The 14,412-nt window shown below is 37.2% G+C and overlaps 1 protein-coding gene across 3 annotated transcripts in view; it reads left to right on the forward strand.

Moving 5' to 3' along the window:
• The window catches only part of LOC106823987 (transmembrane 9 superfamily member 2-like), a 97,063-nt gene that overhangs the window by 49,765 nt on the left and 32,886 nt on the right, over nt 1-14,412 (forward strand). For 2 of the 3 annotated variants that reach the window (XM_070502479.1, XM_070502480.1), the window contains exons 8-12: nt 590-669; nt 2,770-2,878; nt 3,581-3,713; nt 4,789-4,908; nt 5,112-5,169. In XM_070502479.1, the coding sequence (XP_070358580.1) occupies nt 590-669; nt 2,770-2,878; nt 3,581-3,713; nt 4,789-4,908; nt 5,112-5,169 (500 nt within the window). The remainder of the gene's footprint in view (nt 1-589; nt 670-2,769; nt 2,879-3,580; nt 3,714-4,788; nt 4,909-5,111; nt 5,170-14,412) is intronic. The other variant, XM_070502481.1, reaches the window with a different exon arrangement.

Consider the following 14,412-nt stretch of genomic DNA (forward strand, 5'->3'; position numbering starts at 1 on the left):
GTACATAGTCGTATATTTTAGTTGCAGGGCCTTCTAGTTGTGGCATGTGGGACACCACCTCAGTGTGGCCTGATGAGCAGTGCCATGTCCGTGCCCAGGATCCCAACCAGCGAAACCCTGCACCGCCGAAGCAGAGCGCACAAACCTAACCACTCAGCCACGGGGCTGACCCCTGTTTCTAGGTTTTTAAATTTACAAAGAAAACTATAGTGACTCTTGTTATATATATCTTTGTATACTTTTGAAAGTATGATATGAAGTTGCAATTAAGATGAAAATGGGATCTGGACAAACGGAAATGAAGTATGGGGTGGATTTATCGTTACAGAAAAATAGTAGCCAAAAAGTGCTATTTCTGGTGAACAGTAGTAAGCTAAAATTATTTTCTTCCTAGTCCCTTTCTGAAACAAGGAAGAATGTCAGTAAATAAAATAAGGCAAAAATGTCAGGGTGGATCTCGTGATTCTGTGGAGTTAGCAGTAAAGAAATGGAGAAAGTACAAGCAGAATAACTTTCTGTCTGTTTTAGGATTATAACCAGTAAAGGGTCAGTTAAAATGTGGTCATATGATTTTATATTTTTGTTTTAGGAAAACAAAAGAGTCAAGTGGGCTTCTAGATGGGATTATATTTTGGAGTCCATGCCTCATACCAACATTCAGTGGTTTAGGTAAGCACTTTATGAAATAGAGAGTAAGTAGCTTCAGGGTGGCCAATATATATATACACACAAACATATATATATATTTGTAAATATATATACATGTACATATATATTTTATATACGTATATATTTTTAAAATATTTTGTCACCAGAGATTATCTTGAGTGACATTTTTTCTTCTCTGTGGCTAATCTCCCTTCTCCTTCCTCTCCTCCACCTCTCCACGTACACAAAGAAAAAGAAAAAATTAAAGTGTGTTTTAAATATACTCATGTTTATACTGAAGGGAAAGAGAAGCCTGAGAGTCGTAGAGATACTCTGTTCGCTTGCAAAGAAGATTGGGGTGGGAAGTCAGCAGGATATAACTGTGGAAGTGGACACTACACAAGAGAGGAGAGGAAAACAGAATAGAAACTTTTGTTTGTGCGTTCAGAAAGTTCGCGAAAACTAGAGAGTAGGAAAAGCAGTAACCAGCTGGGGTGGAGGAAGCTCAGGGTGTCACGGAAGACTGGGAAGAGAGCAAGGAGAAAGGTGAAAGGATTACGTATGAGAGACCAAAATATTTCAAGTGGTCATTTAATCAAGCTGGTCATATAAAGGAGAGGACTGTGTAGAGATAATGTCTGTGAGTGACGGACCGTCCTTTCTACAGGTTTTTAAAGTCCCTATTATGACGCCAAGCGCTGCAGTAGCCTCCGAGATGCAGTGATGAATCAGGTAGACAGGCTTCTGCTCACATGAAGCTTACATTCTAGTGGATTCGGAGTAAAAGGACTTGATTCCTCAGGAATCTTCAGCAGGATTAACCCACAGAGTTAGAAGCCCTTCGTGACTATGGCAGGAGCAGTTTCGACATGGAACTGAGGGATAGACCAGCTGCGAATGTAATGATTGGCGCTGAGAGTGGGAGTAGGATGTTAAATTAGTAACTTAGGAGACTGATCAGAGAAGCTGATGAAAAAGAGATGAATGTGTATATATAGTATTTTGTCCCGTTATCCTCCTATCTTGTAATAAAGCAATTTTGGGTGGAAGAAGACTATAAATGTAAAAATGGAAGTAGGGAAAGGTGTGATACTATGAGTATGGTGTTGAGATGATGATTTTCCTCATACTGCCACTGCCTTGAAAATGAAAATAGCATCCCCTGCTCCTCCTCCTATTTCTACCCTTATTCCTCATCCTCTTCCTCATTATTATTATTATCATGTGGTAGCTTTTCCAGACAGTCTTCTGTTTGGGTAATAGTCCGGGTCCCATTTTGTCACGCCCCTCCCCCCCCCGCCCCCCTGGCCCCGAACTCCCTTCAGATGAAATTTATTTAAATAGTTTCTCCAAAGGGGTTGTAAAAGTGAAGGGCCTCCAGATAGATTTCGGGCTAACCTCTAGTAGTATTAATGTTTATAATGTAACAATAAGTGTACTTTAAAAGTTTCTGTCATGAGCTAATTTACTTATGAAATTTAACGAACATTTTAGACATCGATCATCTTATTGGCACCTTCTGAAATACTGCCGGTCTTTTCATAGATTCTGGTGAAACTTTTTTGATGTGTCTGAGTTTGGCTGGGTGGTGGGATGGCAGAAGGCATTAGTTTTGATTTGGGGGTAGTTTTTATGTTTTAGTTTTAGAAACAGTAGGTAAGAGCTGGTAGGTAACTGGTCCATGGAGTCTTTACCCTGAAGCTCATAAAGTGATGAAAAGACTATAGCGTTGATCCACCAGCTGAGAATTCAGTCAGCCATTAATTCAACCTCGATTCCTGAACTTACATTCTCAGTTCCATGCTCTGGAACTAAGTTTGTGTGGCTGATCTTACTCACTTCTGGTTTCTTTTTGGGAATGTACTCTTAAAAAATTCTAAAGTAACCTTAAGAATAGTGTTGCTTCTGATGCCTTATTTGTAACACACTTTTGTGCTAGAGCTTTAAGTTCATTTAATATATTGGTGTATTCAGTCTTTGATCTAAGTTTAACCTTAGAAAACTCATCAGCACAATGATTGTTTGAACGTCTTTCTTTTATATGTATACACCTTTTCTTTTTACTGTTCAAATAAAGAACTTGAGATTTAACTTCTCTTTTTTCTTCTTTACATTTTCTAGTATTATGAATTCCTTTTTTATTGTTCTTTTCTTATCTGGAATGGTGGCTACAGTCATATTAAGGACTCTCTATAGAGATATTATCAGATATAATCAGATGACTTCCTCCGTAAGTAAAAATGCACATATTTGATTCAGCAAATATTTCAGTGCCTACTCTGCCCAGGTCTCAATGTTATATTTCTACTTAGAGTATAACAACTTGAATACAATTTTCAGTGTCTAGTAATTTTGCATATTATACCATATCAGAAAGTGTAGAGTTGTGTGGATTTTTTAAAAGTACAGGTAAATTTATTAGAGAGTTATTTGTTGTGAACTCTTTGGTTATATTTTTTTTTATGTGTTTATGAGCTTTCAAAATATCATTATTTAAGATTTTCATTAATTCAGAATATGAGATAAATGTACCAAACATTGCAAAATACTATAATTTAGGTTAAATTTAGTTTTATCTAATTATTTGTTTTGACTCTTGTAATCATTTGTGCCTTGCCGAATTTTTAATTTCTATAAAATTGGTTGAATTCCTTGTGTATGTTAAATCATTTTGCTTTCTTCATGAAAATCAAGCCAGTTGTGTGCTTTATATAATTAACACACTCCCTCCGGTGCAAAACTTAGAGTAAGGGGGTGAATCATTTGTATGGCAGGATCACATACCTTGCAGAGACTTGCTATATCCAAATGAGCCGTTGGTTTCCAGTTAGTCTGTCTTTAGAGGAAAGTTCAGTTTCGTCTAACTTTCAGAGCTCTTATACCTTTCTGTCATAGTCACTTGTGTGCTTATTAAAGACTTTCTCACATGCAGGAAGAGGCCCAGGATGAGTTTGGTTGGAAGCTGGTTCATGGGGATGTATTCAGACCTCCAAGATACGGAATGTTGCTGTCAGTTTTCCTGGGTCAAGGAATACAAGTTTTGATTATGACGTTCATTACTTTATGTGAGTAGGCTTGGATCAATACGTGTCATCTTAAACATTCTTAGTGAACTGCCGACATATGTCAACTTTGATTCATATGGACAAAGGGACTTTGAAAATTATACCTTAAAGTTTAAGGAAATGTGTTTTTTAGTACTTGCATTTCTGTATTCTCAAATTAGGGATACGAGTCTGAATATGTTCCTATATAAAGGATCTTTCATAGCTTCTTCGGTTCTGAATAATTTATTGTAATGTCCAATACACATATTCCTTGCTTTGCAAAATAGATGCTTTCTTGAAAATCAGCCTGTGGGTAGAATCACATTTTAAGGGGATAAGGGAGTTCATAATTCAAAGACTAGCATTTTGAAAGGCTATGGCAAGCCTCAGTACTGGTCTTTAAATGTACAAACAGAATGGCATCTTTCGTAGGCTTATGATGCCTGATGAACCCTGGCTGCCTTCATTTATAAACCAAAAATGGAGCTTGTCAGTTTTTGATAGCCAGAGGAGTGCTTTTCACACAGAAAGCTGCTGTAAAAAAAATGGCTTAGTAGGTGTTTCAGATCTCAACGATAATTTCAAAATTCAGCTCTTAAGGTTATATTTTCCTGAGACCAAGTCTCACTTTGTTTTATTCCTCTCCTTGAATAAAAGGAAACAGAAGGAATTTTTTGAATTGAGGTCACGTTGGTTTAGAACATTATATAAATGTCAGGTGTACATCATTAAAGGACATTTTTGTGGGAAAAATGATTTGCTGTTTCGGGAGTGACTACTGGAGGAGGGAAGGGGGAGATACTGTGTTTAATTTTGATTCAAACAGTGGAATTAAAGACTAAATCCAACTCAGAAACTTACTTCATTTGCCTTGTATTGAAAATCAGACCTTTGCATTAAGAAAAAATTGCCAGTTAGCTAAGTGAGTAACATTCATTTGCAGTGTTGCTTAAGTACCCACATCAGAGAATATCTTTGTGTGCGTTTTCATATAATCTGTCTTATTAAAGGTGTCTTTCACTTATTATCAAGTTCTCTGTGCTTTTGAGGCTATTATTGTTACAGGTTTGATATGTCTTTTTTGTGCCTCCAGTTCTGGCCTGCCTTGGTTTTCTTTCCGCTTCCAAACGAGGCGCTTTAATGACCTGTGCCATCGTGTTATGGGTCCTTCTGGGAACTCCTGCTGGATATGTGTCTGCTAAAATGTATAAGAGTAAGTATGACAACTGTTATTATTCTAGTAAGCTGCTGTGTTAAATGTAGAAATTAAAAGGCAGTAAAATAGAAAATTTAAAAATCGCATGGGGGATTTTAGGCCACTGATTAAAATGTAATTGTGTCTTGGTTACTCTAAGTATTTGTAAAAGGGACTAAATCAAATTGCTACAGTAACTATTCTGTCTTTTATTTCCTCAGCATTTAAAGGTGTTAACTGGAATACAAATTTTCTGCTGACAGCACTATTATGCCCTGGGTTAGTATCTCGCCTTCTCTTTTCTTTATGCAATTATACCCTTTCTTATACTTCATCTTGGAAAAAGCATTGTATACAGTGATGAAGAGCAGAAAGGAGATGAATGACCACTGTGTTTTCTATAGCTGTAGCATTCTCTGTCTGTTGTGTCTGCATTCTTTTCCTCTTTTTGTACATCTTAACCTCTACCACAGAGAGCAGACGATGCTGCTGCACTATTCCATTTTGATCTTTGTTTCTGAGGCAGATTTCGTAACTGCTCATTTCAGTTATTCATCTTGCATTGCGTATCCTGTTAGAGCGGCAGTTTATGCACCACCTGGTGTTATTTGCCTCGTCTCTGCCTTCAGCGGTTATTCCTTCCTGTCTTACCTGGTTACTGCAGTTCCAAGGTGGGGTCAGAGTCAGAGTGCGAGTGGGAGTGCTGCTGCTCAGTGGCTTAAGAGGAGCTCATTCAGGGGCCGGCCCCGTGACACAGTGGTTAAGTTTGCACGTTCTGCTTTGGCGGCCTGGGGTTTGCCAGTTCAGATCCCAGGTGCGGACCTACACACAGCTTGGCAAGCCATGCTCTGGCAGGCATCCCACATATCAAGTAGACGGAGATGGCACGGATATTAGCTCAGGGCCAGTCTTCCTCAGAAAAAAGAGGAGGATTGGTGGCAGATGTTAGCTCAGGGCTAATCTTCCATTAAAAAAAAAAAAAAAAAAAGAGTAGCTCATTCAGTCCCCTAATGATAGAGATGCAGAACTGGTGGCCAAGCCAGGGAGCAGCATGTTCAAGGTCACATGTGATGTCATTAATGGAGCCCGGGCTATACATAACTGGATGTATTCCCTGCATGCCGTCCAGTGTTCTTCCCACAGTACCTTGCTGATTAAGTCCTGGCTTGCTTAGGGTTTTATCTCCAAATTGTTTGATACGTTTTGTCTCAGTCAGCTTGGGCTACCATAACGAAATACTATAGACTCCATCTCTTCAACAACAGAAATTTATTTCTCATAGTTCTGGAGGCTGGGAAGTTCGAGATCAGGGCACCAACAGGGTCAGGTCCTGGTGAGAGCTCGCTTCCTGGCTTAATGATGGCAGCCTTCTTTCTGTGTCCTCACATAGTAGGGAGAGAACGAGAGAGGAGAGAGAGCACTCTCTGGTGTCTCGAATAGAGAGAGAGGGAGAGAGAGGAGAGAGAGAACTCTCTGGTGTCTCGGAGAGGAAGAGAACTCTCTGGTGTCTTGAAGAGAGAGAGAGAGGAGAGAGAGAACTCTCTGGTGTCTCGGAGAGGAAGAGAACTCTCTGGTGTCTTGAAGAGAGAGAGAGAGGAGAGAGAGAACTCTCTGGTGTCTCGAATAGAGAGAGAGGGAGAGAGAGAGGAGAGAGAGAACTCTCTGGTGTCTCGGAGAGAGAGAGAGAGAGAATTCTCTGGTATCTCTTCTTATAAGGACACTAACCCCATCATGAAGGCCCACCTTCATGACCTCATCAAACCCGATCGCCTCCCAAAGGCCCCATCTCCAAATACCATCACCTTAGAGAGTAGGACATCAACATTTGAATTTTCAGGGACACAATTCCATCAATACTCTGTTTCATTTTTAAAAATTCTTACCTTTGTATGTCCTGAAGGACAGGAGTTTTGTTTTTTTTAAGGAAAATGCAGTAGATTATATCTTTTTTCTCTGTGTAATATATTTTTATTGAGGTAACATTAGTTTATAACATGTAAATTTCAGGTGTACATCATTATATTTCAACTTCTATATACAGTACATTGTATTCACCACCAAAAGTCTAGTTTCCATCTGTCACCATACAAATGTGTCCCTTTACCCCTTTTGTCCTCCTCCCTGCCCACTTCCCCTCTGGTAACCACTAATCTGTTCTCTGTATCTGTGTGATTGTTATTGTTTTTTTTATTTCCACATATGAGTGAAATCATATGGTATTTGTTGGATTATATCTTAACCGTTATGTGATACTTTAATTCCTATTTGTTACAAAATTCCCATGTCCTTGATGCTAGAATTGTGTTAAAATGGTGGAAGAGGTCCTATAATGAAAGTTATATATAGCAAATTCAATTACATTATATATTGATTAGTGACAAAATGAGAGCCAATGCTTTAAAAGTGCCCTATGACAGAGCATAATGCCATGAGTGAAGCAATGCAGTGATAGGTTCAGTAGACTCATCATCTTTTATCTACACTTGGCTTGTTTTCCCCTAAACTCTAGGGAAAAAGCTAAGGTCATTGAACGGATTGAACATTGTAAGTTTGCACATCAAATATATGTCTCTCAGAATTTTTGACTTATTTAAAATAAGGACAATGCACTCCCCTCCCTCTCATCACCTTGAATAGGGCCATCTGCTTTTCTTATAACTCTTTTCAGGGAAACTAGAATGGTGGTCTTTCCTGAGGTGAAGGCTTTAATAGACTTATGTAAGGAGATACTTTTAACAATATTTCAGGTATTTGTTGCTTCAAGTTCAAGACTTAGATGAATCTCAAACTGAATAAATTTGGTAACAAAGTGCCATTGTGCCAAAGTTGTTATACTGGATTGTAATGCAAGGGATATTGCATGCAAGAATCAGTCAATAAACCATCTACTATTCTCTGCATCATTTAGTTACTCCTTCAACATACTTATTGTGGGTTTTTTTGTTTTTGTTTTTACTATATATAAGGCATTATGCTAGGCATTATAGAGGAAATAAATGTAAATCGCCCTGAAAACTCTGTCTTCATGGCTTAAGGTGAATAGTAATGGCCCATTTTTCATTATACAGATGTTCTATCTTATGGTAAAAATAAGTTACATCATTGAAATAGAAATAGTGCAAGATTAGAATGTACTATATCAATAATCTTTTTTTTAAGATTGACACCTGAGCTAACAACCATTGCCAGTGTTTTTTTTTTCTTTTTCTGCTTTTTCTCCCCAAATCACCCCAGTACATGGTTGTGTATTTTAGTTGCAGGTCCTTCTAGTTGTGGCATGTGGGATGCTGCCTCAACGTGACCTGATGAGTGGTGCCATGTCTGTGCCCAGGATCCGAACCGGTGAAACCCTGGGCCACTGAAGTGGAGCACGTGAACTTAACCACTTGGCTACGGGCCTGGCCCTATATTGATAATCTTGATTAGCCAAATTGAACAATCATTGTCTGAAAAGTGTTAGCATTTGCAATGCACTATGAGCTGTTTTTATTATGTTTTCTATGTGATCAATTTTGAAGAATGTTTTAAAAATTAGAGTAGAAATTCATAATAACATGCGCTATGAAATGATGTAGTATCAAACCACAATTTTGTAAAAATAAAAAAAAAATCTAATTTGAAAAGCAACTGTTAACAGTGATTGTCTCCTGGGTGGGTTACTGGATGGCTGGGTGACAGGAGTATGAAGCAGACTACTTTTCACTCTTTCTTTTCACTTTTGGTTTTTCACCTTTTGCATTGTGTACCATATGCATGTATTACTTATTTTTAAATAATTTCATTGTAAACAACAATAACAATAATTCATAACCATGTATTGAAGCGGAGAGGTAACTTTAGAGGCTACCAGCACAGGCTTTAGAGTCAGACACACACACATGCCATTCACTCTATACATACATAGGGTTTCATTTCCCAATTCTGCCTTTTTCTAGTTATGAGGCCTTGAGCAGGTTGTGAATAATGCTGCAATGAACGCAGGAGTGCAGATATCTCTTTGAGATCCTGTTTTCATTTTCTTTGGATATACACCCAGAATTGGTTTTGCTGGATCATATGGTAGTTCTATTTTTAATCTTTTGAGGAACCTCCATACTGTTTTCTATAGGTGCTGCACCAATTTACATTCTCACCAACAGTGTACAAGGGTTCCCTTTTTTCCACATCCTCGGCAACACTTGTTGTTTCTTGTCTTTTTGGGAATAGCCATTCTAACAGGTGTAAGGTGATATCTCATGGTTTTGTTTGCATTTCCCTGATGATTCGTGATGTTGAGCACCTGTTCACGTACCTGTTGGCCATCTGTATGTCTTCAGTTCCTCTACCCATTTGTTAATCGGATTGTTGTGGTGGTTGTTTTTGCTATTGAGTTGTATGACTTCATATATTTTGGATATTAACTCCTTATCAGTTATAAGATTTACAGATATTTTCTCCTATTCAGTAGGTTGCCTTTTCGTTTTGTTGATTATTTCTTTGGCTGTATAGAAGCTTTTAAATTCGATGTAGTTCCACTTATTAATTTTTGCCTTTGCTGCTTGTGTTTTTGGTGTCATACTCAAAAAATTGTCGTGAAGATCAATGTCAAGGAGTTTTTCCCCTGTGTTTTCTTCTAGGAGTTTTATGGTTTCATGTCTTATGTTTAAGTCTTTAATCCATTTCAAGTTAATTTTTGTGAGTAATGTAAGATAGGGGTCCAATTTCATTCTTAAAGTAATTATCGTTTTCTCAACACCATTTATTGAAGAGACTATCCTTTCCCCATTCAGTATTCTTGGCTCCCTTGTCAAATATTAGTTGACCACATATGTGAGGATTTGTTTCTGGGCTTTCAAATCTGTTCCATTGGTCTATGTGTCTATTTTTATGTCCAGTACTATACTGGTTTTTTAAACAACAGGTATTTATTGTCTCACACATCTGGAGGCTAGAAATTGGAAATCCAGGTATCAGCAGGGTTGGTGCCTTCTTTTTTATTAATTTTTTTATTTGGTATAATTGACATATATACCTTATATTAGTTTCAGGTGTGCAACATAATGATTCAATATTTGTATGCACTATAAAATGATCACCACAATAAGTTTGGTTACCATCCATCACTGTTTTGATTTCTCTAGCTTTGTAGTATAGTTTGAAATCAGGAATGTGATGCCTCCAGCTTTCTTCTTCTTTCTCAGGATTGCTTTGGTTATTGGGGGTCTTTTGTGGTTCCATATGAAATTTAGGATTGTTTTTTTCTATCTCTGTGAAAAGTATCATTGGAATTTTTAGCTGCTAATCTACTAATCTACTTTCTGTCTCTATGGACTTGACTATGCTGGAAATTTCATATAAATTGAATCATAAAAAATGTGACCTCTTGCATCTGACTTCTTTCACTTAGCATAATGTTTTGAAAGTTCATCCATGTTATAGCATGTATTTGTACTTCATTACTTTTATGATAGAATAATGTTCCATTATATCGATTACCACTTTTTGTTTGTCTATTCATCATTTGGGCTGTTTCAGCTTTTGGATATTGTGAATAGAGCAGCTATGAACATTTTTGTCAAGATGATTGGCCCTGAGCTAATATCTGTTGCCAATTTTCCTCTTTTTGCTTGAGGAAGATTGTTGCTGAGCTAACATCTGTGCCAATCTTCCTCTATTTTATGTGGGATGCCGCCACAGCATGGCTTGACAAGCAGTGCTGGGTCCATGCCCAGAATCCAAAACCTGTGAACCCTGGGCCACCAAAGTGGAGCACAGGAACTTAACCACTATGCCACTAGGCCAGCCCCTGCTATGAACTTTTGTGTATACTGTTTTGAGTGAACATATACTTTCAATTCTACTGGGTTTATACCTGAGAGTGGAATTGCTGGGTCTTATGATAATTCTGTTTACCATTTTGAGAAACTGCCAGACTGTTTTCAAAAGTGGTTGCATCATTTTACATTCCTACCAGCAATGTATGAGAGTTCCAGCTTCTCCACACCCTAACCAACATTTGTTATTATCTCTGTTTTTGATTATAATCATCCTAGTGAGTGTGAAGTGACAATTCATTGTAATTTTAATTTGCATTTTCCTGATGGCTAATGGTATTGAGCATCTTTTCATGTGCTTATTGGCCATTTTCATATCTTCTTTGGAAATATATCAATTCAAATCCTTTGCCCATTTTTAAATGGGGTTATTTTACTTTTTATTGTTGAATTGTAGGAGCTCTTTATATATTCTGGTTACTAGATTCTTATAAGATATATGATTTATAAATATTTTCTTCCATTCTGTGAATTGTCCTCTCAGTTTCTCGATCGTTTTCTTTGAAGTTGAAAACTTTTTAATTTTGATGACATTCAATTTATTTATCTTTTCTTTGGTTGTTTGTGCTTTAGGTGTCATATTTAAGAAGCCTAATCTAAGGTCACTAAAATTTGTGCATATTTCTTGTAATAGTTTTATAGTTTTACATCTTAAATTTAGATGTTTATCCATCTTGAGTTCATTTTTGTATATGGTGTGAAGTAGGGGTCCAACTTCATTCTTTTGTACGTGGATATCCAGTTGTCCTGACGTTATTTGTTGAAAAGAATATTCTCCCCCAATTGAATTGTATTGACTCCCTTGTTGAAACTCAAATGACCATAAATCTTTGATTTTATTTCTGGGCTCTCAATCCTAATCCATTAGTCTGTATGTCTGTCCTTAGGCCAGTACCCGGAGTCTTGATTACTGTAGCTTAGTATAAATTTTGAAGTTAGAAAATGTGAGACCTCTAACTTTGTTCTTTTTCAAGATTGTTTTGGTTATTCTGGAATTTTGTATTTCCTGATGAATTTTAGGAAGAGCTTTTCGATTTCTTCACAAAGCTGCCTGGGAGTTTGCTAGGGATGGCGTGGAATCCATAGATCAGTTTGGGGAATATTGCCATTTTAACGGTGGTAAGTCTTCCAGCGCACGAGCACAGGATGTCTTTCTGTTTATTTGGTCTTCTTTAATTTCTTTCAATGACATTATACTTTGTCTTATTTCAAATCTTTCAAATTTGTTGAGACTTGCTTTATGGCCTAACATATGGTCTACCCTGGAGAATGTTCCATGTACCCTTGAGGGGAATGTGTTCTGTAGATGTCTGTTAGGTCTAATATGTTTATAGTGTTGTTAACGTCTTCCGTTTCCTTGCTGATCTCCTGTTTAGTTGTTCTATCCATTATTGAAAGGGGGTATTTAAGTATCCAACTATTAGTATTGAATTGTCTATTTCTCCTTTTGTTCTGTCGGTTTTTGCTTCATATATTTTGGGGTTCTGCAGTTAGGTATGTATATGTTTATAATTGTTGTATATTCTTGATAGATTGACCCTCTTATCGTTATAAAATGTCCTTCTTTGCCTCTCATAATCCTTTTTGTCTTAAAGTCTATTTTGTCTGATAGAAATATAGCTACTCTAGCTCTCTTTTCATTACTGTTTGCATGATATTTATATTTATATGTAGTATAATACAGTCCTTTTATTTTCAACTTATTTATTTCTCTGAATCAAAGTTATGTCTCTTGTAGACATCATATATTTGGATCTTTCTTTTTTGGTCCATTTTGTCAACCTGTGACTTTTTTCTTTTTTTTCATTGTGGTCTTTTTTTTTTTTTAATTAATGTTATGATAGATTACAACCTTGTGAGATTTCAGTTGTACATTTTTGTTAGTCATGTTGTGGGTACACCACTTCCCCCTCTGTGCCCTCCCCCCACCCCCCCTTTTCCCTGGTAACCACCGATCAGATCTCCTTATCAATATACTAACTTCCACCTATGAGTGGAGTCATATACAGTTCGTCTTTCTCTGACTGGCTTATTTCGCTTAACATAATACCCTTGAGGTCCATCCACGTTGTTGTGAATGGGCCAATTTTGTCTTTTTTTATGGCTGAGTAGTATTCCATTGTGTATATATACCACATCTTCTTTATCCAATCATCAGTTTCTGGGCATGTAGGCTGGTTCCACGTCTTGGCTATTGTAAATAATGCTGCGATGAACATAGGGGTGCAACGGACTCTTGAGATTTCTGATATCAGGTTCTTAGGATAGATACCCAGTAATGGGATGGCTGGGTCATAGGGTATTTCTATTTTTAACTTTTTGAGAAATCTCCATACTGTTTTCCATAGTGGCTGTACCAGTTTGCATTCCCACCAACAGTGTATGAGGGTTCCTTTTTCTCCACATCCTCTCCAACATTTGTCACTCTTGGTTTTGGATGTTTTTGCCAATCTAATGGGTGTAAGGTGATATCTTAGTGTAGTTTTGATTTGCATTTCCCTGATGATTAGCAATGATGAACATCTTTTCATGTGTCTATTGGCCATATTCATATCTTCTTTTGAGAAATGTCTGTTCATGTCCTCTGCCCATTTTTTGATCGGGTTGTTTGTTTTTTTGTTGTTAAGCAGTGTGAGTTCTTTGTATATTATGGAGATTAACCCTTTGTCGGATAAGTGGCATGTAAATATTTTTTCCCAATTAGTGGGCTGTTTTCTTGTTTCAATCCTGTTTTCCCTTGCCTTGAAGAAGTTCTTTAGTCTGATGAAGTCCCATTTGTTTATTCTTTCTATTGTTTCCCTCAACTGAGGAGTTACAGTGTCCGAAAAGATTCTTTTGAAACTGATGTCAAAGAGTTTACTGTCTATATTCTCTTCCAAAAGACTTATTGTCTCAGGCCTAATCTTTAGGTCTTTGATCCATTTTGAGTTTATTTTGGTGTGTGGTGAAAAAGAATGGTCAATTTTCAATCTTTTGCATGTGGCTGTCCAGTTTTCCCAGCACCATTTGTTGAAGAGACTTTCTTTTCTCCATTGTAGGCCCTCTGCTCCTTTGTCGAAGATTAGCTGTCCATAGATATGTGGTTTCATCTCTGGGCTTTCAATTCTGTTCCATTGATCTGTGGACCTGTTTTTGTACCAGTACCATGCTGTTTTGATCACTGTAGCTTTGTAGTATGTTTTGAAATCGGGGATTGTGATTCCGCCGGCTTTGTTTTTGCTCAGGATTGCTTTAGCAATTCGGGGTCTTTTGTTGCCCCATATGAATTTTAGGATTGTTTGTTCAATTTCTGTGAAGAATGTTCTTGGGATTCTGATTGGGATAGCATTGAATCTGTATATTGCTTTAGGTAGTATGGACATTTTAACTATGTTTGTTCTTCCAATCCATGTGCAAGGAATGTGTTTCCATCTCTTTATGTCATCATCAATTTCTTTCAAGAAAGTCTTGTAGTTTTCATTGTATAGATCCTTCACTTCCTTGGTTAAGTTTATCCCAAGGTATTTTATTCTTTTCGTTGCGATTGTGAATGGGATTGAGTTCTTGAGTTCTTTTTCTGTTAGTTCATTGTTAGTGTATAGAAATGCTACTGATTTATGTATGTTGATTTTATACCCTGCTACTTTGCTGTAGTTGTTGATTATTTCTAATAGTTTTTCTATGGATTCTTTGGGGTTTTCTATATATAAGATCATGTCGCCTGCAAACA

The sequence above is a fragment of the Equus asinus genome, chromosome X (assembly GCF_041296235.1).
Source record: "Equus asinus isolate D_3611 breed Donkey chromosome X, EquAss-T2T_v2, whole genome shotgun sequence".
In the NCBI taxonomy this organism is placed as follows: domain Eukaryota; kingdom Metazoa; phylum Chordata; class Mammalia; order Perissodactyla; family Equidae; genus Equus; species Equus asinus.